Source organism: Eschrichtius robustus, chromosome 6 (assembly GCF_028021215.1).
Source record: "Eschrichtius robustus isolate mEscRob2 chromosome 6, mEscRob2.pri, whole genome shotgun sequence".
Taxonomy (NCBI): domain Eukaryota; kingdom Metazoa; phylum Chordata; class Mammalia; order Artiodactyla; family Eschrichtiidae; genus Eschrichtius; species Eschrichtius robustus.
In genome coordinates this window covers 37153690-37178836 of record NC_090829.1, presented here as the reverse complement: position 1 = coordinate 37178836, position 25147 = coordinate 37153690, and the positions used below count along the sequence as shown (strand labels likewise).

The 25147-nt window shown below is 40.6% G+C and overlaps 1 protein-coding gene and 1 long non-coding RNA gene across 2 annotated transcripts in view; one reads left to right on the top strand and one right to left on the bottom strand.

The window, feature by feature from the left end:
• LEKR1 (leucine, glutamate and lysine rich 1) overlaps window positions 1–14138 on the bottom strand; it is a 262025-nt gene extending 247887 nt beyond the window's left edge. Inside the window, exons 1-5 of the mRNA XM_068546148.1 lie at window positions 13506–14138; window positions 12191–12439; window positions 9020–9074; window positions 7897–8045; window positions 4158–4246 (exon numbers count right to left, since the gene is read on the bottom strand). Coding sequence (XP_068402249.1) covers window positions 4158–4187 — 30 coding nt within the window. The 5' untranslated portion in view covers window positions 4188–4246; window positions 7897–8045; window positions 9020–9074; window positions 12191–12439; window positions 13506–14138. The remainder of the gene's footprint in view (window positions 1–4157; window positions 4247–7896; window positions 8046–9019; window positions 9075–12190; window positions 12440–13505) is intronic.
• Window positions 9296–12350, top strand: LOC137766234 (uncharacterized). The gene is made up of 3 exons (XR_011074280.1): window positions 9296–9394; window positions 11804–11889; window positions 12074–12350. It is a non-coding gene; the product is annotated as an uncharacterized lncRNA (long non-coding RNA).
• Window positions 14139–25147: the final 11009 nt, after the last annotated feature.

The window sequence follows — 25147 nt, the reverse complement described above, 5'->3', positions numbered from 1 at the left end:
TCCTGAAGCTGAAATCCTATTACAAGTGCTCATTTTGTCACCATTTAAAAAAACAAGAGATCAGTTCTACTTTTGCAAAATAACTGATTTTTCCACTGATTTGTTGAGGTTGTTCTGACTTCTGTATATGTCTTCTAGCAAAAACAGCAAAAAGGAAAGTTATTCATTGCTTTTTTTCTAAAAAGAGGAGTCCATATGCCTCTGAGATAGGTGGACATTCAAGAGCGGAAGAGATATAGAATTATTACTTTGCTGATCTATAAATGCTGTTTTAGTTTTAAACTGTGGCAATAAAACCCCAAACACAGAACCATACTATCATTACAGGTACATTCTGCTTTCAGAATGCTAGATGAAAATTCTAGCAAAGCTACTGCTTATCGGAGGTCAGAGACAGGTAGGAGTCAGCTCAGTCTAGAGAGTAGATTTACAGATATGATCTAAGTACATATAGAAGTAAGCTGTGGAGTCTAGCAGCAAAGGGGATAAGTATGGTCTTGCCGTCCAGCCCATGGGCCTGTTTTACATTTTCTGCCAGTTGGGGAAATGGGAACCTGAAACATGTTTTATGCTCAATCAAAAATTGCGATAAAAAGCAAAAAGATTAGGGAGTGATAGTCAAAAGATTATCTTATTCTTTCTTCCCTAAGATTCCCTAAGATGAGACCAGGCAGGAAGGGGTGGGGGGGGCATGATTTAACAATCTTCGCTTTCTAATCAGGCAACAGACTCTCTAACTAGAGCTTATTATCATCAGCATTCTTCTCCACACTTTTCCTTTGGTGGCCATCTCCCCCCGCCCCACACACACACATTTACTTTTTCTTGCAACTCTTTCTACTGCTACCTATTTTACTATTAGCAGTACAGTGTAGTACAGCCATTTTCATTTCCTTTATCACATATCTTTCATCAACCATCCCATTTCCATATCATACAGCAAAAGTACAGAAAGAAAGAAAGAAAGAGGAAACACTCCCCTTACCTTCCCTTCCTTGATTTCTACACTAACCTTCCTTGACTACACACAGAAAAAAAGGAAACACAGCAGGGCCTTCTCTAGAAAGAATAGCCAGCATAAAAACTAACATAAAAAGTTAACAAAAGAACAAGAAAAAAAAAAAAGCCTTTGAAAGACCTCTCTGTCACTGTACACTGATCCACCCACCTCATGTCTTTTTCTATCCAATAAAGAACTGTAGCACAATTTCCAAGCCATTATTAAACACAAAGATTTGTTTTATCTTAATAATGAAATAGGGACTTCCCTGGTGGCGCAGTGGTTAAGAATCCACTTGCCAATGCAGGGGACACGGGTTCAAGCCCTGGTCCGGGAAGATCCCACATGCCGTGGAGCAACTAAGCCCATGCGCCACAACTACTGAGCCTACGCTCTAGAGCCTGCAAGCCACAACTACTGAGCCCGTGAGCCACAACTACTGAAGCCCACGCACCTAGAGCCCGTGCTCCACAGCAAGAGAAGCCACTGCAATGAGAAGCCTGCACACCGCAATGAAGAGTAGCCCCCGGGCTTCCCTGGTGGCGCAGTGGTTGAGAGTCTGCCTGCCAATGCAGGGGACACGGGTTCGAGCCCTGGTCTGGGAAGATCCCACATGCCGCGGAGCAACTAGGCCCGTGAGCCACAACTACCGAGCCTGCACGTCTGGAGCCTGTGCTCCGCAACAAGAGAGGCCGCGATAATGAGAGGCCTGTGCACCGCGATGAAGAGTGGCCCCCACTTGCCGCAACTAGAGAAAGCCCTCGCACAGAAACGAAGACCCAGCACAGCTATAAATTAATTAATTAATTAATTAATTAAAAAAAAAAAAGAAATGGTTAGAAAATGTGTTTAAAAAAAAAAAAAAAGAGTAGCCCCCGCTCGCCACAACTAGAGAAATCTCGTGCGCGGCAATGAAGACCCAACGCAGCCAAAAATAAATAAATTTTAAAAATAATAATAATAATAATGAAATGGTTGTAACCTGAAGTACTCCTATTACTATTATAAGCTATATATCTATCTAACATGATTGTGTATAGAATGATGTACGCAAGCTGACTAAATAGATATACTGGCTGATCACTAGACAATTTAACCAGTTACATTACGGACAATCTAGAGGAATCAAATATAGGTAAGAAGTTATGGAAAACAAGTAACTGACATGCTCAGACCAAGCTTTAATAGGCTGTGGGATGCATGTACATATTTTTGGTTGCTTTATCATCAAGTACCCAAAACAGTGTCTGGCACATTATAGGCACTTGATAAATATTTGTTGTACAAATGTATCTAACTTAGGTCTGAAAAAGTGCAAAGCGGCACTTTATACTCTAAACATTTAGCAGGCCAAGGGCTACTATCAGCTCACTTGTCCAGGACCTTAGGCAACTGAGCTGCTCCTGGCCTCCTCACCTCTCTGCACTATATGGACAGCTGCCTGCCATTCGAGCTTTAAGAATATAACCATATTTATAAAATGCTTGGTTTTAGCATTTTTAAACAATTTACTTAAACATTAAAAAAAAAACGCATTCTTCAAGTCATAAAACCTCTGTTAAAATAAATATATACTCTTTCACGCATTTGAAACACTTATGTTGTTAAACATTCTCTAACCTGGCCAGTTTCTTCTCACCAGTAAGCTTTTGTTCTCTAGGCCCAGAATGCCCTATTCCCTGTCTGTCTCTAGAAATATTTAGCTTTCAAGGGCCAATTCCAGTTCTATCTCCTGCATAAAGATCCTCCCTTGACCATCCTAATACTCAGGGATTCCTCTCCCCACCTTCTCCATTTTCAGAGAAGATACTATCTTATGTGACATTTAAATCAAACAGTATCTTTTAAAGGGTTTTTTTTTTTTTCATGTCATTATATATCTGCTTCCTGACAGATGACTGGTATCTGAGTATGGGTATTGTTTCTTGCAGATTGTTTTGTTTTGTTTCTTTTAATCTCTACCACACCAGGCTAGTACACGGAAGTAACTCAGTTGAGGGAGAGATAGGACACTCCATGTCTTCAAACACATCTAGGCACCATTTCTCAGGTAAGCATAGCAGAGCTGAGTTCCCTCTGTGCTTACTCTCTCATACTTAAAAGGTGAAGCAAATTAAATGCAATGGTTTAAAAGGTCTTTTCTGGTAACTGGACTTCCCTTCCAGTTCCTGCTAGATTGCCATTTACATAAATCTAAAGGACATGCAGTAGAAGTAAGCATCAAGTTAAATCAATGGCATGATTAATGTTAACAGGCAGCCCAAAACAACATGCACAAAGGATAAAAGCATATCTGAGAGCTGACTGCAATTTTTAATTAAAAACTAACGACTGGTGATTAATTAAGAGCTGACTATAGATTTACTTTAAAAACTGAATGATTAATGACAGTTAAGGTTTGAGGTTTTAATTCATAATTTGTCAATCAGTTTCAAAGAGATATATTTTTAATTATGCTGTTAGCAATGTATGCATTGCCAAACTAAACATGGGAGAAATGCTTTTGCCTGAGGACAGCTATAAATTAACAGGGAGGAAAGTGGCATAGCAACGGTGAAAAAGAATTGATTGTTAACCAGATTAAATGAGTTGATATCTATGTAAGGCCTTAAAACATGGTAAAATAAGAATTAAGGTGAAACTGAAACAGACCCTTATAGAGAGACACACTTAAAATTTTTGCATCATAAAAAGTTACAAACTAATTATAATTTCTGTAGTGGTTTACTACTAATTATTTGTTTTGCAAATATAGAATAAATATCACTTAAAATTTTAAACAGACCCATTTATGTCCGTTGGTTTTTTTTTTTTTTAATTAGTTTTTTTTTGTTTGTTTGTTTTCTGAAAAGCTGCTAGAAAAATATCTAAATATAGTATTTGGCCATTGCTGGAGCCCTCTTTTCACAAGAGCTCCACAAACACCTGGTCAAATACCATGCCGGAATTATATACCTGTCTTCTTTCACAGGTCGAACATTCTTTGCACTGAATTCTACAGTTTTGACCATTACAATTACTCCCTTCCCTACCCCACCAATTCACTGCAGATCCTCTGGCTAAAATAAATATAAAACCTCTGAATTCAGTCTCCCATGTTTTAGAATTATCTGTTAAAATGCTCCTAATGTTGTGCTGTAATAACATAATATCATACCTTTTGGATTTCTTCAGGTAATGCATGCATGGGAATGTGACGACCCGTAATTCTCAGGATATACTGAGGGAGCTCTGAAGTAAAATAATCTAAAAACATTGATGGTGATAGTCAGAATTAAAACAATGTGAAGAAAATTCAAATTAAAAGAAATAAATTCCTAGGAGTATTTGGGGATCAAGGGTGATAACTGTTTCAACAGATGTTTGTTTCATCAACTCAATGTTCAAAGGTACAAATGGGTTTTTTTCAGTTAGTTACGAGGCCAATAGAACAGGAAAGATCTCGAGAGAGACTACTGGATTAGAGAGAATACTTTCTCTCTTTGGAACTTTACAGTCTAACTGTAACTTCTGTGGTGGTTTACTACTAGTTATTTGCTTTGCACATACAGAATAAGGATAACAAAATTGTAAACAGATCGATTTATTTCATTTAAAAGAAAGTTTTTTTTTTCTGAAAAGCTGCTAGAAAAAATATCTAAATAGAGTATTTTAGTTCAGCAGATAAGAAAAGCAATTGTGACATGAATGCTGGTTTGAATGATGAAGTACAGAAAAGGATATTTAGAGTTACCAGGTTAAGTATGATATGCAGGCATTGAACAGAAGAGTCAACAAAGCATGAGAAGCCAAGTGCCAATTTTACCACAGATGGACATTTATATAATTTTTATGCAGATGTTTTACTTTTAGTAGATTTTCATTTTCTAATAAAACAATTCAAGACAAAACTCTATCACTACTTTCATAAAACCACACAAGATGAATGAAGGGGCACTTTGGGTTCTTTTTTGTAAATCTTTCCCAAATATGGAGAAAGAATAGACAGTCCAGTTTCAGGAGTGAGAGATATGTATATATAGAAAGAGAGAGAGAGAGAGAGACAGAGGAGTAGTGAAGGGGGACAGCAGAGTAAGATGATACAGGCACAATTCCATAGCAGGAAAGAAGGCCTGAGGGCCAGGAGTTGTAGACAAGGAACAATCTAGAAGTTCAGGAAAAAAAATGTCTTATCTTTCTCATGGGAGTAGGGAACTAGTGAAGGCTGCCTGAGGTGGTTTACTTTTGATCAGGACAAGATTTTGACAAAGAGAGACTGAAGAGGCATAGTACTCTATCAGAGACAGTAACCCCAGCAACATAGCAAGGTGCCAGGAAAATTGTAGTTGACAAAAATTCCTGTACAGGCAGTATTTTTTTTAATTGTGCAAGTATTGGTGGAAGAGAGGATTTCCCATCCCCTGTGGTAGCACAGAGTTCCACGTTTTAATGAGCTGCTGTTTAAAACAAATAGCTAGTGGGCTGTCTTCTGACATCAACATAATGTGTTTCTGCGTGCGGGGATGGGGGGTAAAGTTAACTGATGTAGTTAACATAGGCCCACATGGCCAAGTACATAATCATCTGATGTTTGGCAGACTGTCATGGTGATGTGGCAAGAGCTCATTCCTCACAGAAAGCTCATTATTCTCATTTCTGCCATTTTACAATGGGCTCACCATCGGTAAAATAAGATGGCATCATCTTAATTAAACTCTATTGGGAGCAGAATTTTTCCTAAAATTACCAACTAAATCTCCTTTTTAAATTTCATGCATAAATTCATTTGAGAGCATGGATCTAGAGACACTATAAACAAGGTATAGTAGAACAGTATCGTTATTCTAAATCTATTCCAATTTTGTGGCCTTACTATACAGAGTGGGAAAAATTGGTGGGTCTGATTATTGAGGAAAAATTAAAAATAAAATATCCTGCCAATCCAGAAAATCTCTCCATGATGCAGAGAGAAAACAATTTTATTACTGAATAAGCATTTAACTAGACTGTGATGCACAGCACAGCTAATCTGCTAATGAGATTACAAAGACAGAAGGAAATCCCACTCTTTTTATACAGCCACACTCCATTACATACAATGTTCTCAAGATAAATGATAACTTGTCCTCAACACAGCTTGTTATACTCTCTTTCATAGTTTGTTTTAAATTCAACTGGTAATTGAAGTAGCCACCTGTGCTAGCTAAGAGCGTTTGTTCTAAGGAATACATATCTCTATGACAAAGCAGGTGGTTACTAGAAGTACGAAACTCTCAAGGTAATATGGAGATAGGGGCCTTATCTTCCTTGATGTTTACATTTTAAAGAAATGGCTCCCAGGTGCTCCAGAAGAACATTCTGGGTCTTTAAAATATGTGCATACATATTAAAGGAATAGAGGAAGCCCTCACAAATAAGAGGTTTCCCAAGAAAGGGAGAGGAGAGGTCTCTTTCCCTTTAGGCAAGAGGGAAATTTTTAATTTACTCTTGCATTGTTTTGCGTTTTTTATCAAAAGAGACTCTTTTATTCTCTCACATTACACACTTTGTAGACTGCCCTTAGACAGGAGGTAAGGTGATAACCGGCAGCAGCCGCGTTAGGTATTTGTGAACGTCCTCTCTGACAGGATCACGAGGCAGATGTCAAAAATACAGACACGTCCCCGATTGCCTTCCTGACACCAGTGTCACGTTGGGCCATTAACTCACGTTCAGCTCTCAGGCCCTTCCCTAAAGAACTATTCCCTTGGTGTGAATCACCCACAGATGAGTAGGTCAGGGTCAGGTGAAGCGGAAGTTCACGTCCTAAGACTTTCTAAAGCGGCGGGATTTTCCAAACAGAAACCAACTGCAAGTCCAGCCAAAACGGCTGCAAGCGTTTTGAAATCTGTCCCTTTCTAACCCCGTTCCATCGGGACCTGCGGTGGCAGTTAGAGGAGAAGGAGGAGGAGGAGGAGGAGGAGGAGAGTGCAGGGTGAGGCCGAGCCGCGCACTCGCGGGGAGAAGAGGGCGTCGGGCCCGGCGGGCTTGCGGAGACACGACAGGGGCTGCAGCTGGGGTCAGAGGGTAGGCGCCGGGCCCATCCCCTGGGCGCGAGACCACGCCTCGGCTTTCCGGCCCTCTCCCCGGGTGCCAGCACGCCTCCGCTCCGGAACTGCTCCCGGGAACCGGGTCATCCCAGGGCTCAAGGAAGCCTTCCATTGTCTCTCACCTAGACTTCAATTCTGCCGGGTACGAAAGGGCTTTCCCGGTCTCCCAGGAGACCGTGCTGCACGTCGGCCTGACGTCAGGGCGCGATGACGTCACGCCCACGCCGCTCCCCAACGCAGAAGCGGGGCTCCCGGGCGCCGCCCGGGGTCCCGAGTGCTGCGCGGAAACGGGAAATCTCGTGGCGGGGCTCGGAGAAAGGGCTGGGCTTACGCTGGGGGCTGTGAGAGGGAGGCAATGGGTGAGAAGGGCGAGGCAGGGGAGGGCGGGCTGGAGTCGTGGGGGCGACTGCTGGGATGGAGGGAGACGTTCCCAGCCATGCGGCGGGTTGGAGAGACGCTGGTTGAGGTGGAGGCCAAAGTCCGTCTACCTCTCACGTCAGGCCCCAGAGTCCTTGTGGCGGACGCAGCAGTGGGCAATTATTGTTCTTGAGCAGAAAGAAGAGAGATGCCTGTAGAGGCCATGGGTATAAAGGGAAGCTCTGGTCTCAGTCATTGCAGGGAGGGCAAGTTAATTGGGAAGGTGTTAGTAAAATTTTCATACTAGTCCAAAAGTAGTCAAGATGAAGGGCTTAGTTCAAAAGATATCTTGAGACCCGCTAGTCCACAATTTATAGAAGGCTGCCCACCCTTACACGTGACTTACTTTCCTTTCGTCGTTCAAATGAAAGTGTTTATGGATGACCTACTACGTAATAAGCAACTGCATACCAGGCTGGGGTGATGCTCAGTGACTGAATCCATGCAGGGAACTCGTTCATAGTCCAGATCTGTCCTTTGAGGATTTTATGAGGTCCGAAATGCAGCTCTTCCAAGAAATAGAACATTCGCAGCTTGCTAGCCGGTTACGAGACTTACTACTATTGAATGAAATAAGGTTGAGTAAATACAAAAAAAATACAAAATACACTTAACCTGATTGATATTTTTGCCCCAACGCCTACCAGTGACTTTCTGTTTCCACTCCCTAAAAGAGAGCATCTTTCTTCATTTGAAAAAGATAAGCAATAATTAGAGGATGGAAGAGAGGATTAAGGGAAGCAGAGGTCAGCCAATGAAGTGGTCAAGTACAGCATGTTTATGAGAAATGCAAAGAACTTTCAGAGCTTTTCATCCTCAGCATGTTTCTTTGAGGGACAATGAAGTAGGACTGTTCTCATTTTGTAACAATGGGGGTTTAGGTTAGGGGGTTTAGCATCCACATCCATGGGGTGCTTTATCTGGAACAGGAATTGCATACCTAAAGCAAGATCACTCTTCCGAGCTAGTTTGGCTATTGTATGATTATTAGCATTAATAATATTTATTGAGTACTTTGTACATAAGGAAACACTTTAAGGATGAGAAGATCCAGCTGCAAGGCTGTAATTCATTGGTCTCATTTCACCTGTGCTTATTCATCTCTACAGTGACAATGAGACCGATTTTCCTTCCACTGTAAATGTCCCTTAGACTTTCACACTGTCCAATAAGATAGGCACTTGTGACTACTTAATTTGGTTAAAATGAAATAAAATTTGGAATTCCATTCCTTTATTGCACTAGCCACATTTCAAGTCCTCAGTAGTCACATGTTGCTACCACAAGAGACAGCACATATATAGAACATTTTCATCATCAAAGAAAGTTCTGTTGAACACTGGTAGACCCAGTAAGAATTTACAGGATAAACAGAGTTGATAAATTGTGAAGAACAGACCTTGTTAGAAGAGTAGCAATGAAAAGTTGTATTCCTGAACACCACAGACCCACCCCTACCCTCACTCCATATAAGGAACCAGCTCGCCCCCCACACCCCCTCCACTCCACCCCCGCAGGGAGCAAGCAAGAGAACCTGTTACTTGTTTTCGCTCCCTAGTGCTGCAGCAGGATTCCCAGTAAAGCCTTGCCTGGAAGGAAAAAAAAAAAAAGATGAAGATGAAGAGTTGTAACAGGGTTTTACAAAACAGGTTTTTAAAAAAGTTAAAAAAAAAAAAAAAAGTAATCCAAAAAGCCTCTTCCCATTGTTGGTGTGTGTTTTTTCTTGACTCTTGGTTGGTCTCAGTCTCTCCCTTTACCTCTCCAGGTTTTTTTTCCTTGTCCCTTTTGTTTTTCTAGTCCTTTTCCCCACCCCATTACTGGCCATACTGGAACTGAAGTAGAATTTAAAGCATTTCCATCATTGGACATACTGAATGAAGTTTTGTTTTATCCTCAAATTTTAAATTAGGTAAGTTTCACTTTTTACTGTGACTTTTAAAAATAATCAGTGAGAACCAAATTGAGTTCCTTTTAACCTCTTCTGTGACCCTTTATTATGATTTTTCTCCTGTGGGTCAATGACCCCGAGAGGAAAAAAAAAAAAAATACTCCCTAGTTTTGGAAGTAGAGTCTCTGTAAAGTGATAAACTAGGGCTTTCCACGTGGTCCGCACACCTATGTGTTGTAGCATTAACATTTGTGAGAACACAGCGTCTATGCTTCTGTTATGAATTTGAATTTACCTAAGATATTTATCCAGCAAGGCATTGTCATTCATCCCATTCATTCTGGTAAGTAATATTATGCCCCCTCCTCTCCTCTCCCTGTCCCCACATGAAGAGCATTTGGGAGAATAGGTACTTTGTCTGCAAGTCTGATACAAAGACCAGGAAGTCTACCCAAGATTGCTTATTTTAAAGTGAGCTCAAAACTGTACAAAGGGAGCATGACAAAATTACAGTTAGCCCAACTTTATTTTTATCCTGTGAATCAGAACACAGTACAACACAACACTGAGATCCTCAAAAGTTTGAAAAAAATTGTTGCAGACGGGCTTCCCAGATTGGAAGCAACAATGGCTTTCACAGCTATTTCTGGGTTCCATCCGATGCAAGTGCAGAATTTTTTAAAAGCTAACATTTACTGGGCTCATTCCTGGCATTTCATACACAATGTCTCATTTATGGAGAATCCTTCCAAACATAACTCAGTCAGATCCTATTTATTGTTTACTCTCACTCAAATGATGGAAGTGGCCAAGGGCATGACCCAACACTTGAGCACTAAAGTATACTTGGACCAAATATGAGTGTAAGCAGAAGCACCTGTGACTCCTGTATTGGGTTAGCTGACTCTGCCAGCCAGCCAGTACCCACGGGGCCTCAGCCTGCTATGGATGTCACATGTAAATACCCAAGAAGTATTTAATTCTGGAAATGTAACTTTGTGTTATACTTACTTTTTTCATAACTTTTCCCATACAGCTTCATTTAAAAAAAAAAAAGTCAGCTACAAGTGACCACCTGCTTTTTGTACTTAGCACATTTTATTCCCACCAAAATGTGGATAGGATTTTCTTTTGTTTTTTTTTAACTGCTAATCAATAGTTAAGACTCCTTTGTAAAACTGCTTTGTCTACTTTGAACCCCAAATAACTCTGGTCTAGAGGTGGCTTGAACACAAAATACTATTTGTGGGTTTAGACTCTATATTTTTGAATCCATCACATGTGCAGTGTAAACTAGAGTACCTAATAAAATGAAGGTCACAATGTTTAAATAGCGCTTCTCTCTAGGAGTTCAAATGTTTTGTCATCTGTGCAGAAATAAATTGTGTACTGAACTCTTTTTAGCCCTGAGAATATGATTATTGAACAAAATTTCCAATGAGACAAGTTAGGCCTTAAAGCAATAAACATCTACTTTCAAATATTAAAAGTCAAGCTCAACAGTGAAACCTTTGATGATCATAAATGTATTCTTTTGTAGCCTGTTCACTACTGGTAAGAGCTTTACCCAAAAATGTACTGTGTGCCAAATATAGTTTAATATTTGTCAAATGAATATGTTTATTTTTAATTGAGATATAACGGACATATAACATTATATCACTTCCAGGTATCCAGCAGAATGATTCAATGTTTGTTTATATTGTAAAATAATCACAAGTCTAGTTAACATCCATCACCACACATACAAATTTTTCTTCTTGTGATGAGAGCTTTTAAGATCTACTCTCTTAGCATCTTTCAAATATACAATACAGCAAGATGCTGAACATTACATCCCTAGGACTTATTTATTTTCATGAATATATTTAAAAGCACAAAAAGAATAAAGCTCTAACGGTAGTGACTTAAAACTCTTATAATGCATTTGATGCTCAAAAATATGGCACTGATAGTTCTTTAAACCTTAGCATCCAGTATCTAGCCTATAACAAATGTTAATGAATTCAAAGACTGAACATAGACAACTGCCTTATGCATTTAAAAAACAACTTTTTAAAGAACTTGCTTGTTTAATGAAATTATTACTTGTTTCTGAGATTTCCATAAGATTCTAATGAAGCATCTAAGAGCCTAACATTTGTTTTGATAAGTGATTGGCAGAAGTGATTTCATTCTACTTTTGTAGAGATGAAGTTCATGATTCTGTACCTATAATTTTAGGTAGCTATGGAATTTATAAGAATCGAATTAGGGCAATTTTCCTGTCATTTTGTTATATCTCTATTAATAGAATATTTTAATACCATTAAATAAGGAGTTGTGAATCATCTTAAAGATATTTTCTTATGAACTAAAATCAAACATTATTATCAGATCTATCAAACAGCTGATTTTTTTTTTTTTTTTTTTTTTGGCTGCACCATGCAGGATCTTAGTTCCCGGAACCTGTGCCCCGTGCAATGGAAGCGCAGAGTCCTAACCACTGGACCATCAGGGAACTCCCTATCAAACAGGTGAAAAAAGATTAAAGTAATGATAGTAGCCCTGGTTTGCAAGGGTGTAGAGCAACTAGCACTCTTATACACTGCTTTTAGGGTGAAAAAATTAATGTATTTTAATACATTATGTTTTAAACACCTTGAAATGTTCAAAACTATTATAGTGGACACCTAATTCCCCCTTCTTCCTTTTGTTCAGGAATCCAGACCTCATCACCCTCCCCTCCCCTCCCTCCATCCCTAAGCACACGTGAATCAGCCCAACTCCAGGAATGAGCTCAGATTAGGTCAGTTCTACTGGCCACTTCCCCTTTACCAGTTATTTAAATCAGGAATGGGCCTATGACCCAGTTCTCCAAGAGAAGGCTGCTGGAAGCTTCTGGGAGAGTTCTTTGTTATTCGCACATATATTTAGTGTTCATCACAGTCTTGTTTATAATGTTTAAAAATCTGAAATACCAAAATGAAATAAATTGACTTATCAAACAAGAAGATTGTGCATCTGTTTAAAATGATGATGTAGTTTACTGGTGATGAATGTCCCAGTGAATTCTATTCTTTTTTCCTATGAAAAAAAAGTTACAAATAGTGTTATAAATTTTTAAAACGTATTCTACATAGCATTCTAAATATACATTTTGTTAATTATTACTATCAATGTATATTCTGTTAGAATATCAAGGTACCTCACAGAATCAACAGAAGAGCTAAATAACCAAGCTTCAAGAAAGCAGGAAACAGGACTGCTTTGAGAACTCTGGAACTCTAAGAAGTCATGGAAAGTCTCAGCCCTTTGAATCTACCACTTACTGAAAGTTGGTTCCTTTCTCTTTTACAGTCTCTGCATGTGGCAGGGCAGGGGTGGCTGACAGTCCAGTTTTGACACCAAGAGGAAAAGGGGCTTCTATTCCCAACCTCCAGTTAGAAAAATGCCAGGAAATGACTGTTTAGCACACCTTGATTACACACCGATTCCTTGACCAAATCACTGAAGCCAGGAGGAGACAGGTACCTGCCTCCTGACCAACTGTGGTGACCAGGGAGGCAAGGCCACACATGATGACACCTCCCTTTCTAATTACATGTCTAGAAGAGTAAGGCAGAAGCAGAAACCGAGGAGAAGGGGCAGTTCTGTCCCAGAAGACAGGAAGAGTGCTAGGCAGATAAAATAAACGTTCGTACATACACAAGTGAGAATCTGAGTTAGCTGGGAGAACATTTTAAAATTAAACAGCGAATCTTGCTATCTTTCCACATGTGGTAAATTGAGAGGTGAACATGTGTCTGTTGAAAGAGCTTTCTGGGAGTTTGTGATAGGTATCCTAACCCCGGAGAAGCCCCTCTTATATAATGGTGTGTTACTTGTGTAAAAGTGTGTGTGTAACTAGGCACCACAGGCCCAAGGGTAATAATAGGGAAATAAAGCATAGATCCACCAAATCAAACTTTAAATAAATAAAATAAGTTAATGTGGAATTTCGAGAGCTTAGACAACTGGAGTGTTTTTGTGTGTTAAACTGTCTTGGTGTTAATATTTTTGTTTTGCCCTCCAAACTTGATTTATCTACAAATCAACAAATATTTGAATTATATAAACAGATATCTGAGTGAAAAAAACATTTTTCCCGCACATTATCTTGAGAATGAACTTGGATTATGGCGTCCTGTGAAGTCACTTTTTTTTCTTTTTAATGTCTTTGGGACTCTTGAGTCAACATGTAATAGAGGGCTCTCCAGTTACTACGCCATTAAAATCAGGCACCTCTTCTTTTAAAATAAAACACTGGCAAGAACGCTTCTAGGAGGAATGACAGTTTGCACAGCATCACGACTCTGTTACTAATTCCTGCGCAGAGTGCACAAAATTTGCGTCCCAAAGCCACCGTCCTTGCTCTGATTCCTTCCTGTGTTAGCATGTCACACGAACCGCACCTGTGTGCCCTGACTCTTAATGTAAAGCTTCCGTTGGAAAGTTTCCCCGGAACGACTGCTTATTGATAGAGCAGCTCTGGTTCCCAGTTCGTTTAATACATCCTGTCTGAGCGGGTTTTATTACCGAATGTTACCCAGGTTCCGATAACAAGGAGACGCCGTGTCCTCTCCGGTGAACTCACTCCCCGTCCCAGAAATATAGCGTGACTCCTCTCCCCGCTGCGGTTGTAAAAGTGGAAACCGGGCGCCGCCCTCCTGCACCTGTGCTCCTGCCCCGCGATGGCGGCGGCGGCTGCTGCCGGCGAGGCTGGGAGGGCGGACCGCGGCACGAAGTGCGTGCGGCCGCCGGGCGGCGGGTCACGCAACCCCGCGGCCCCGCCCCCGCCGGTTGCGCTCGCCGCTTCCGCGCTCACCCGGGCTTCCTGGCCGGCCAAGTGCCCGGCTCGCGTGCCGACCCGGCCGCCTAAGCCCGCGAAGAATCCGGTTCCGCCCGGCCCCCGCCGCAGACTTGAGCCCGAGCGGCTGATGCGCTCATTTTAAGGCCGAAAAGTGCCCAGCTCCGCTGCTGTAAAGCAAACAGCACGGGCGGCGGGACGAGGGCGAAGGGGAACGCGGGCGAGGAATCGGTTTTGCCCCGCGGACACTTGTCGGCTTCCTGAGCTGCCCCGGCGCTTGTTCGCTGCCTGCCTTGCCCGGGAGCTCGGTCGCGAGCCACAGCAGCCTCGCGCCCTACCGGTGTTGCGCCACGGGACAGGGACGCCCGGGAAGGGGGTCGCGCGCCCCCCTCCCCCATCGCCCCACCGCAGCCCCGCCTGCCGGGAACCCGGGGCGCACGTGAGGCTAGTGGCGTTGCCGGGCGACTGACCACGTTGACCCGGAGCTTTCTCACTCCGAGGGGGTTGGCAGCTGTGCGTCAGGGGGCGGTGAGGGACAAGGCCGAGGCTGAAAAGAACGAAGGCCACCGCCTAGGAGGTCAGGTTATTTGTTGACGTCCGGAGTCCGTCTTTCTGCAGCCTGAGAACGGCGGCGTGGTGACAAGCAGGCTTGGTCTCCAAGGAGCGGCGAGGCACGTCTGCACGAAGGCTCCAGGGTGGGCACGCCGACGGCCCCAGCGCCTCTCACGCTACGCCGCGTGCCGCCGAGGCTGCGCGTGTCGTGACGAGCGGCGATGAGCTCAGTCAGTTACCACAGCGTCAGGGCTGGGAAGTGCAGCCTGTCACGCACTCCGGCCTCTGCGGCGTGCCGGCCCTGACCCGGCGGCTTGGCCGCGCCGGCTCTGGCAGAGGGAGCTGGGGGTGAATCAGCCCCTTCCAGGGGCTAGAAAAGGCGACGTGCACAGTTAGGGGGTGGATTCCATGAGCAAACCCGTTTGCGAGGCGCACACTGATAATGACCTCTGTGAATCGGTGTTTTATACTTTGCCCAGTAGGTAACTGTCTAAAAACCACTCTAACACGGAACTTAAAGGTCGTTAAAATGTGCCTTTAATTTGCTTATACTACTTCGTTCGACAGGAGGTGCACAGGGTTTGCATATGCGTGTATGAAATTCAATTTACACAGTCAAGTCTGGAGGCATGGTTTGGCAAGAGGGATAATTGTGAATTCAGTGCGAGAGTCAGGGTACAAACAGTATGATTACTTAAAAGGACAAATGAACTGAAAAAAAAAAATTGACCATGACACGAGGAAGCCATTACATTCATCTTTTCATGGTCTTGAACATCTTGTACCAACTCAGCTATAACACACAGCAGAAACTTATAATTAGACACAGAAAGCGCAAGTATTTAGCTGCACCAGGCAAACATAAAAAATAAAAATAAGCTTTATGTTATAGACACATGATTGACATCCATAACATAAGAGAGGTATATCTTTAAATTTTTTTGTATTTCAGTCATTTCCTTAGGATACATGTGACTCACTGGTAGGTATGCCACTATGAAACAAATAGGATTAATCACAAAATGCAGAAAAATCTCTGCTCTGAATTTTAAATATCTGTTATGAGAAAAATTTTTTTAACAGATTTCAGTGTTCGTATGATGCAAGTTCAGTAAGGAAATAGGGACTTGAACCTAAGTGCCTAGCAAACTGCATCAAATGAATGTTTTGAATGAAGTAAAGAATGAGTGAATGAATGAATATGTAGGCAGTCCTCTGATGGTTAAAGCTGTGAACTAAAATGTCTTGAGTAATGCAGCCCTGCCACTGACTCATGTGGGATCCTGGTATGATGGAAATAATGCTTACAGCATACCTACTTCACCAGAGGTGTGGGGAGGACTATTCCTTACTCCCCAAAGGTGCTTTGAGATCTTTGGAGGAAGGTGATACATTCAAATATTATAAATAATACACTGCAGTTATGACGGCCCATATATAAAATTAGAAAAGTATAAAATAATGTTTAAATACAACTGTGCCACCAATTTTTGTTTGTTTGTACTTTGTCTATCAAGTACTGAACTACAGTGTGGGAGGCTGCATCCTTACATAATCTATTTGGTTTATAGACGTTTTACTGTCAGTTGACAAATAGCTCATGAAGTGCAATGGAAGTTTTATGTTTATTTATTTATTTTTGGCTGCACCGAGTAGCTTGTGGGATCCTAGTTCCCAGACCAGGGATAGAACCCGGGCCCTCAGCAGTGAAACCACAGAGTCCTAACCACTGGACCACCAGGGAATTCCCTGCAATGGAAGTTTTAAATAATTGATATTTGAGTAGTATTTGTGGTGATGGTATTTTATAAGAGAGCTGAGACCTCTGGCCTATGAAGTGCCTAGAAGAAAACTTATTTTTGATGACTTTCTAATTTGATCTGTGGAATCTTGAAAGCAAGAGACCGTCTTGGTGTATTTTCCTGATGCTCAGTGACTGAAAGTCTAGGATTAGAGATTTACTTAATCAACATATTAAGGGACCTACTGTGTGTCAGGCATTGTTATAGATGTTGGGGATAGAGCAGTAAACAGACAAAACTGATTGATTACTTAATGTTTAAATGTTTTTGCCTCTATTTAAATGCAAACCACCTTAGGAATAGTAATACAGTACGTACATCTTTGTGTAAATGTAAAATTAGCTCCTCATCTCAGCTTTTAGAAGATATCTCCTGAGAGGGAAAGGAAGTCACTACAGAGTGGTAAGTGGTTTTAACTTGAATCAGAAGGCAGATACCATACTTAATCAGCCTCTTCTATTTAGAAAATCGTAAGACGAAATCACTCAGTATTGCCTGTCTTCCATTATTCTTCATTTCAAAGTTGCCCACATCTTTCTTAATGCCCTCTGCTATCATTGTAAGGCTCTGCATACCCTTTCTGCCCAGCCGCCATACACTTCTGTGGTTTGTTAACTGCATAATGGTGCCTGGCAGAGGAGGTGGGGAGGCTTTGAACTCCAGCCCCTAGCTTCACCCCCTAAGATATATGCCATCCACCTGAGGAAGGGGTGACTTCTTAAAAATTTGAACAAAGCACCATAGGGTGCAGGGGCTCTCTTTGTTCTTCAGAGTTCTCAGGCACCTAGCTCCCATCTGCCCCTTGACATGTATTTTCATACTGTATTTAATAGCACTTTTCTGTTATGAGTCACAAGACAGGGAGCACTGGGGGATGGGGAGAAGCCAAGGCTGAAGGAGAAATGAACTAGCCCCTGTCAGCTTCCAGGATGTCCAATTAATATCTAGATCAATGAGGACTTCCCTGGTGGCGCAGTGGTTAAGAATCCGCCTGCCAATGCAGGGTGACACAGGATCGAGCCCTGGCCTGGGAAGATCCCACATGCCGCGGAGCAACTAAGCCCAAGCGCCACAACTACTGAAGCCCGCACGTCTAGAGTCCGTGCTCCCAACAAGGGAAGCCACCACAATGAGAAACCCGTGTACCGCAACGAAGAGTAGCCCCCACTCACCGCAACTAGAGAAAGCCCACGCGCAGCAACGAAGACCCAACGCAGCCAAAAATAAATAAATTTATTTTAAAAAAAAATCTGGATCAATGAAGGCTAGCCAAGGCATGGTGCTGTGTGAATGTTCTGCAGCAAAAGTGAAACAATGCTGGAGCAACAACCTGCCTTTTCCGTTTTAGCAAACTGGAAGACCTGTCAACTCACAACAGGTTGCTCAGTACTGCATTGCAACCAGAGAACATGATACCATCAGACAACATGGCTCAACCTTTTGGTTGAGCTTATTTGTAGGATTTGATGTCAGATGATTTGATAGAGGATGTATGTCCTGCTGAATCCTGAGGACAGCCTTGGTATTAAAGCCTTTTCCTTTTCCCGTTGCTAACTTCTCTGTGGTCTGTTGATGTTAATTCATGTTGCAAAAAATGAGTGGTAGAGACTGCAGTCAAGATGTAGTGACCTGATTAGTCCAAACTCCTGCAGGGGAGACGTGCAAATAGATAAGCCCCAACAGGACCTGAAGAACCATGTGGTTTTGAAATCCTGGGTGGATGGGCCCCACCCTGTATACACCTTAAATCTCCTGGTGATCTGAAGGTATAATTATTGCTCAACAACTCAGGGGATGAGTTAATTAGATCTTTGTATGATTTGATTATAATAAACTTACTAAAACGTGCAAATGTGTGCATAAGATAGATATATTTTTAAAACATGGAATTAATATCATATAAGAGCATAAAAATGATCCAACTGCATTAGCATCTTTTAAAATATAGTCTCTTTCTAATAATAGTTAAGCAGATAGTTTTGTAGTTTAACATATAGGACTAAGGCAAATGCAACATATGAAGGAATGTGTTTACTCAGCACTACACAATTTATCATTTCACTTATCAAGTAAAGATTCCTATGGTATTTCTTAAATTAATTAATGATTATTATCTACAAAATCCTTTAGAGAGTATTGCTTTCAGCTTTATGTAGTTTCAAAGTGGAGAAACAGATGAAAGATTCTATAAACCTTATACCTACCAAAGATAAGAATTAAAGCAATTGTGGAACTTTACAGATAGAAGACACCTGGTAAATATAGTTTATTATTATAAGCTGATTAATATAATTCCCTACTTGAGACAATAAATGTAGCACGCAATAGATTGTCTCCTGTTTGATGACAGAGACTGCTTGTTGTTGATATTTGCATCGCCCTAGTACCACCCAATAAATGGTGATGATTGAATGAATCAATTAATGAATGAGTATGAGAGAAAACCCGTAAGAAGTATCCTCCATGGACTTCACTCTAATCCCTAGGCCCTCCCAGTTTCTCTCTTGCTGAGTGCCTTCCCAGGTTATTGATGCCTTACGTGAGCAATCAGGAAAAAGGAAGCAATGCAGATGGGAGGCTAGCTGTGGTCAGATGCCTCTGAAATGAACGAAATATTTGCAGATGTTTCAACAAGTGGAGGGGTTGGGCTGAGTCTAGGCCACAGGAAACAACTTCCACACCTTGGGGCTAGTACAATAAAGGTATCATCACTCACCAGCACAGGATTCTGTTGGAAACTTGAAAAGGCACTCAGGGTTGGAATGCTGCATGAATCCAGACTTGCCTCAGGAATGCCACAAGTGATCAGAATTAAGTATAGAAATTAATGTGATTTGTAAAAATAGCAGTAAGGATCATGGTTATCTGGGAATCAAATCCTTTAATCACTTTGGACAGAACTAATGAAACTAGAAGAAACCATCACTGATTTTGAGAGTCTCCTTCTAAATTAGTTGGCCTTTGGCTTTTGGAGAGCAAAGTTCAAATTCCAGTTCCTGTCTGACAGGAAAATAAGTCAGACACAAAGTAGACAGATAGTCTTTTAGACTCCAAACTGAAACAGCAGGGCATAAAGGAGATCTGAGTCTTGAAGAACATTTGTGTTTGGAATTGCTGAATTCATTCACCTACTGTGGTATTTTTCACTGTGCCTTTCGAGGCTGTTCACTTTAGATTTATGATATTTGTCTTTGTTGACAAATCTGTGCAAATGTAAATAAGGAGTTTTATATTTTCTAATGGAAAATTTTGAAATTCTACTATGTTCTGTGCATGTTCTCTTCTGGAGCATGTTAACTCTCTAGCTGTGTAGTGGACAATGGGGCACATGATTATAAGTATCAATTGCTTGGTAAGAAAGTAATAAGATACAAAGGCATCTTAAAAAGCTCAGAACTAGGTGCAGCCGTTTATTGGCTTTGTGCCCTGGTCATATTACTACCCGAGCCTATTTTCTCATCTCTAATATGGTAACAATTGGAGGATCATTTTGGTTTTGGCTCAGAGGGCAAGGAAGAGACTATTTTCTAAAACAATTTTCTGAACGCTTGGCAACATTGGATTTGTTCCGTAAAATCCTAAACTTTTAAAGTGAGAAGACCTTATAGTAGCATAGCTGTAGACGCTTTACTAATAGAGTTAAGCTTTTTATCACCCCCAAATGAAAGTTTTTTGAAAAATTATAAAGAATAAAAGAAAATGCTGGCACTATTGACTGGGATATTTGGGGGGTAGAGCAAAATTAATTAACCCTAACGTTATTAGAGAATTATACATGTGTTGCTATTCTAAGTGAATTGCCCTTTCAGAATATTGGAATTCAATATACAAAGACTAGATGCCAATGCTGGCAGAAAATCCTTTCATCTTTAAAAAAAAAAAAAAACTGTATATGAGATTTGCTGCAACTTCCTATTATAGAAGTAGATCAATAGAGCAAAGAAGAAATCTAAATGGCATCAAGACACCAAATTCCTCATTTTATGGGTGAGGAAACAAATTCAGAGAGGATAATTTATTAAATAATAATAATAATAATAATAATATTATTATTATTATTATTACAGGTGCTATGCAAGGCACCAGTCTTGCTTCTGGGCATTCAGCAGTGAACCAAACAGATGTGGTTTCTTGCCTTGAATCATACAGTTAATGGAGGAGCTGGAACCAGAAATAAGTCTGTGGATTTCTAATTAAAAGAGCTTGCATTGATCAAGTACTGACTCTGGACCAGACCCTAAGTGTTTCACCTACATTAACGCTTGAAATCTTCACTAACTTATAGTAGGGTGGAATGTGTCTTCCCACTCCTGTCGTCTCCTCCTGTGTGGAGGGAGCTCCATAAATGTAATAATCCTGGCTCCTCTCTCGACATCTGAGTTTGGAAAGAGTAACAGCCCTTGAGTAGCCCAGCATCTTCTCTTCTTTAGGACTGAGCTGTCCTGAAGGGAATGTTTGTTCTTCTTTGCTCTTGCAGGCCCAATGATGAACAGGGCAGAAGGAAGCCTTTTTAGGTGTTGTGAGTGGGGAGAGAAGTCTCATACTGGGGTTTTAAATGAGGAAGATAACTGTCAGATATCAGATTTCTCATCAATAAAATCTCTGTCTGTATGTATGCAAGAGAGAAGCATTTCATAAAAATAAGAGCAAGTAAGCAAGTGTTTACTGTTGTATTTGAACCATCCCAAACCAGCCAAGTTCTCTCCATGGTGCATATCTGTGCCTCATGTTCTGACCTCACCTGCCACAGCATCCAGGAAATAGTGTCTTAAAATATCAATATAACCTTCTGGGATCGTGTGGCCCAAGCAGCAGAGCAGCTTGCACAGCAGCCTGGACCTGTTGCAGGTGATACATAAAATTAACCATCATACCTTCTAAACAGATTTGGTCCAATTTCCTCAATTTCTAAAACTGTGAGTTTGCAGTTGGCCTTTTTTTGGGAGACAGAGTGGCCAGATGATAGGAACTTGGGATTTATAGAATTAGAAGACTTAGATTTGAGTCTACCCTGGGTAAGTCTCTCTAACTTTGAACCTCTGTTTTTCCTCTAGATGACAACACAGATTGCCTTACTGAGCTCACATGGTTGTTTGAGGCCCAAAGAGGAAAATGAATGTGTAAGTGCTTTGTAAACTGTAAAGAACTATAAAAAATGTTAGTTGTTTTGCAGGCTTAAAGGGCAATCTTTTAAATCATAGTTCTTATTTTTGCTATGGATTTTTAAGCTTAATTTATACAAAGGTGGTTGTATGGTTTGGTGGTTCACAGTGGACTAGAGAGTTATTATTTAAAGTCTGAGAACCACTCTCCAGCTAAGCTCTCCCCTCTTCCAACCAACATTGTGTACTTAATGTAATTAACAAATAAAAACCTCTCTTCCATTGCTGTCTAAATTTTTACCATTAGTCTTTTGCATTACATAATGCCTCTCTCGGTGACTCCCTTTGAATTTTGAGCAGGTTTGTAAAATACTTGCCCAGTAAGAAGAAGCAGCAGTACACATAAGAACTGGAGTAGAGTTGGGAAGGATAAAAGACAGGCTGCAGGCAGGTGAAAGGTGCAGAAGAGTCTGGGCTATAAATGTCAACCAAAAGTACTGATAAGGAAACAGGAGGAAGCAGAAGGTCACCAGGAGCAAGGGAACGTGGTTTCAAAGTGGCACCTTTAACACAAATTGTTTTAAGGCTGGCTCCCTCTGATCAATCTACCATATCTCAACCTGGAAGTCAGAAGAAACAGATTCCAATCCTGCCTCAGTGACCATCTAGCTGGGTAACGTTGGGTATGTAACTTTGCCTGCTGGGGTCTCATTGTCATTATCTGTAAAATGAAAGTTTTAGACAAATATTCTCTAAAGCCACTTCCACAACAAATATTCTATAATTCTAGCAAAGAGCCCATAAGTTTCCTCCTCTTTCAACATTTAAGTCTTATCTTCCTCCAGGGGAAAAATTATCTTAGAAATGTGATAAGAAGTAGGGATATGTGTGTGTTTGTGTAGACACCAATGGTAAAGTTACATCAGAACATCATAAGCCAGAGAGAAACATTTCATAAAAAATGAAAACAAAGAGTAATTAAGCAATTGTACACTATCATACTTGAACCATTTCTCTTATAAGCAAAGGAACTTCCCAAGAAGTTGTTCCAATTATAGTTGTATTCAGACGTGATCACTGTCCAGTTAAAAAACTGTTGAGCCTTACAAACAATACTTGGAATATTAAAGAAAACACACCAGCATTTAAAGCAGGCCACCAGCGTAAAAACATAGTCACTAAGAGAACAAATGAATAAAATATGTACAATAGTTGTTAAATCCTCGAAACAATACATTTTTCTCCTGAGTATAGAGGACAGACTCTCCATGTTTTTCTGCATGGTGATAATTCTGTTCACTGCATAGTAGGTTTAAGCAAAAGGAACTACAGAAAGAGGCCAGCTATATGACCTCAGGCATTAAAAACAAAATGGTTTAGGAAGGGGGATTCACTGATTCAGTATCAATCATTATGAGAATCTGGTGGAATCAAAGGCATTCCTGTGTCTTTCATGTACTTAAATAAAATATTAATTACTTAGGCTTCTATTAAATACAATTCTACTCTCAGAACCAACAAAAAGATAGCAATACTATTGTCATTTTTCTAGTTTATATAGATGACCTATCTCAAGCACTCTTTTCTGTTAAACCTGACTATGTCTTCCAGAACTAAGGACAGCGAGCATTACTAGAAGGCTAGAGACAGGAGACCAGAGAAAATTAAGGAGTCTGGGGAGGGAAGATAGTACACAAGAAAGACCTTGATCTTTGAACTGAGACTTGGGCTCAAACCCTGGTTCCACTAAGTCTAAGCACTTAACTTCTCCAGGTTTGATTTTTCTCATCTGTAAAATGGGGCTAATATCTGCCTTGCAGTTGTGAGAAATAATAATACCACATGCGAAGCACCTAACAGGTAGTCAGTACACAGGAGATGTTACCATTGTTCCTTTGTAAATTATGTCTCAGTAGAGCAAATAACTCTGTCCTCCCTGTTTTAAATTTGAAAGCATGTTCCTCCCAGGTCTTAACTCCTATGAAACTACACTGTTTCAGAAAAGTTTTGTAGTTTCCTTGAAACTACCTGGGAAAATAATAATGGTCTTCAGAATAGAATCTACCTTCTGACATTAAAAAAAAAAGGAAAAAGAAAGGGAAAAAAGGAGGAGGAAGGAAAGGAGGAGAAGGATTTAAAAAAAAAAAACTATAAGAAATCAAAAGAAGAAAATTAGCAGAAGCAAAAAGGAAAAGGAAAGAGGAGACCCAGGTCTTGCACTGGCATTTAGCCATATTCAAAGGTTACTTAAGTCCTCTGAATGGTTCTCATGAAAATCCCAAGGCTTCTCTTGCTTGACTCACCCAATCATAATAGTCCTTTGAGCTGAAATACGTTTTTCCTAGATTTTTTCCAGACTGTCTATTTCTATTCATCCTTTAAGGTTCTTACTGAATCTCACTGGGGGTCCAACATATGTAAAGTACACATCTTACTAGGTGCTTTATTTGAGTTACCTCATTTACAAGGGACAGTAGCCTTGAAAGGTGGGTAGTATCACTGCTTTATACAAGGCAGCAATGAGAAATTGTCACCTAGCCAGAAAAAGAGTCAAGCCAGGAATGGATCCCAGGACTGTAAGATCCAAAAACCTTCATTTTGTTCCTTTCCATCACAATGCGCATACCCCTGATTCTCTTCATCAGAATTAATGGGCCCTTCCTCCCCTCTTTCAGCACTTGGCTTATCCTTTAATCATTGCAATTATTTCACTCCATTTTGTGTTTTAATTTATTATTTTAATTCTCTCTTCTGCCAGTTCTATTCCATTTATCAAACATTTGTTGGGCATCATCTATGGGTAAAATATTGGATTATATCCAGGCTCTAAGAAGACTAAATTTTTGTTTTGTTTTGGTTTTGTATTATTATTACCTTGTTTTTTGAATTGTGGTTAAAAACACATAACATAAAATTTACCATCTTAACCATTTTAAAATGTATAGTTCAGTAGTGTTAACTATACTTACTTTGTTGTGCACCTGTAAATTATCTTATTAATATCTGTAATCCCCATAGAGCCTAGCATGTATTTGCTGGATGTCAGGACTTTGTCACCCAATTCCCAAACTGCCAATCCCAAAATCTCATTGTTCCTGAGTCCATTGTGCCCAAAGAAATCCTAGGTAACCCTATTGGCAAGGATAGAGTTAATATTTCTAAGACAAATTCTTTTAAATACTTCCTACCTAAGAGCTGTCATACATCCGAGGTCTCTAATTTTATTTACTCATTTTCAAAATAGGTTATAAATTCACATGGTTCAAAATTCAACAAGTATAAAAGTGTACAGGAAGAATTCTCCAACTCACTCCCCAGCCATCCAATTTCCCTCCCTGGTGGCAACCTTTATTATCCTTATTATTTTTTGCATATACAAGCAAAAACACACACTCACACAAACATTTCCTCTGTCCTACCTTGTACACAAACTGTAGCATATTATTCACACTTGCTTTTTTCACTTAATATATCTTGAAAGTCATTCCAT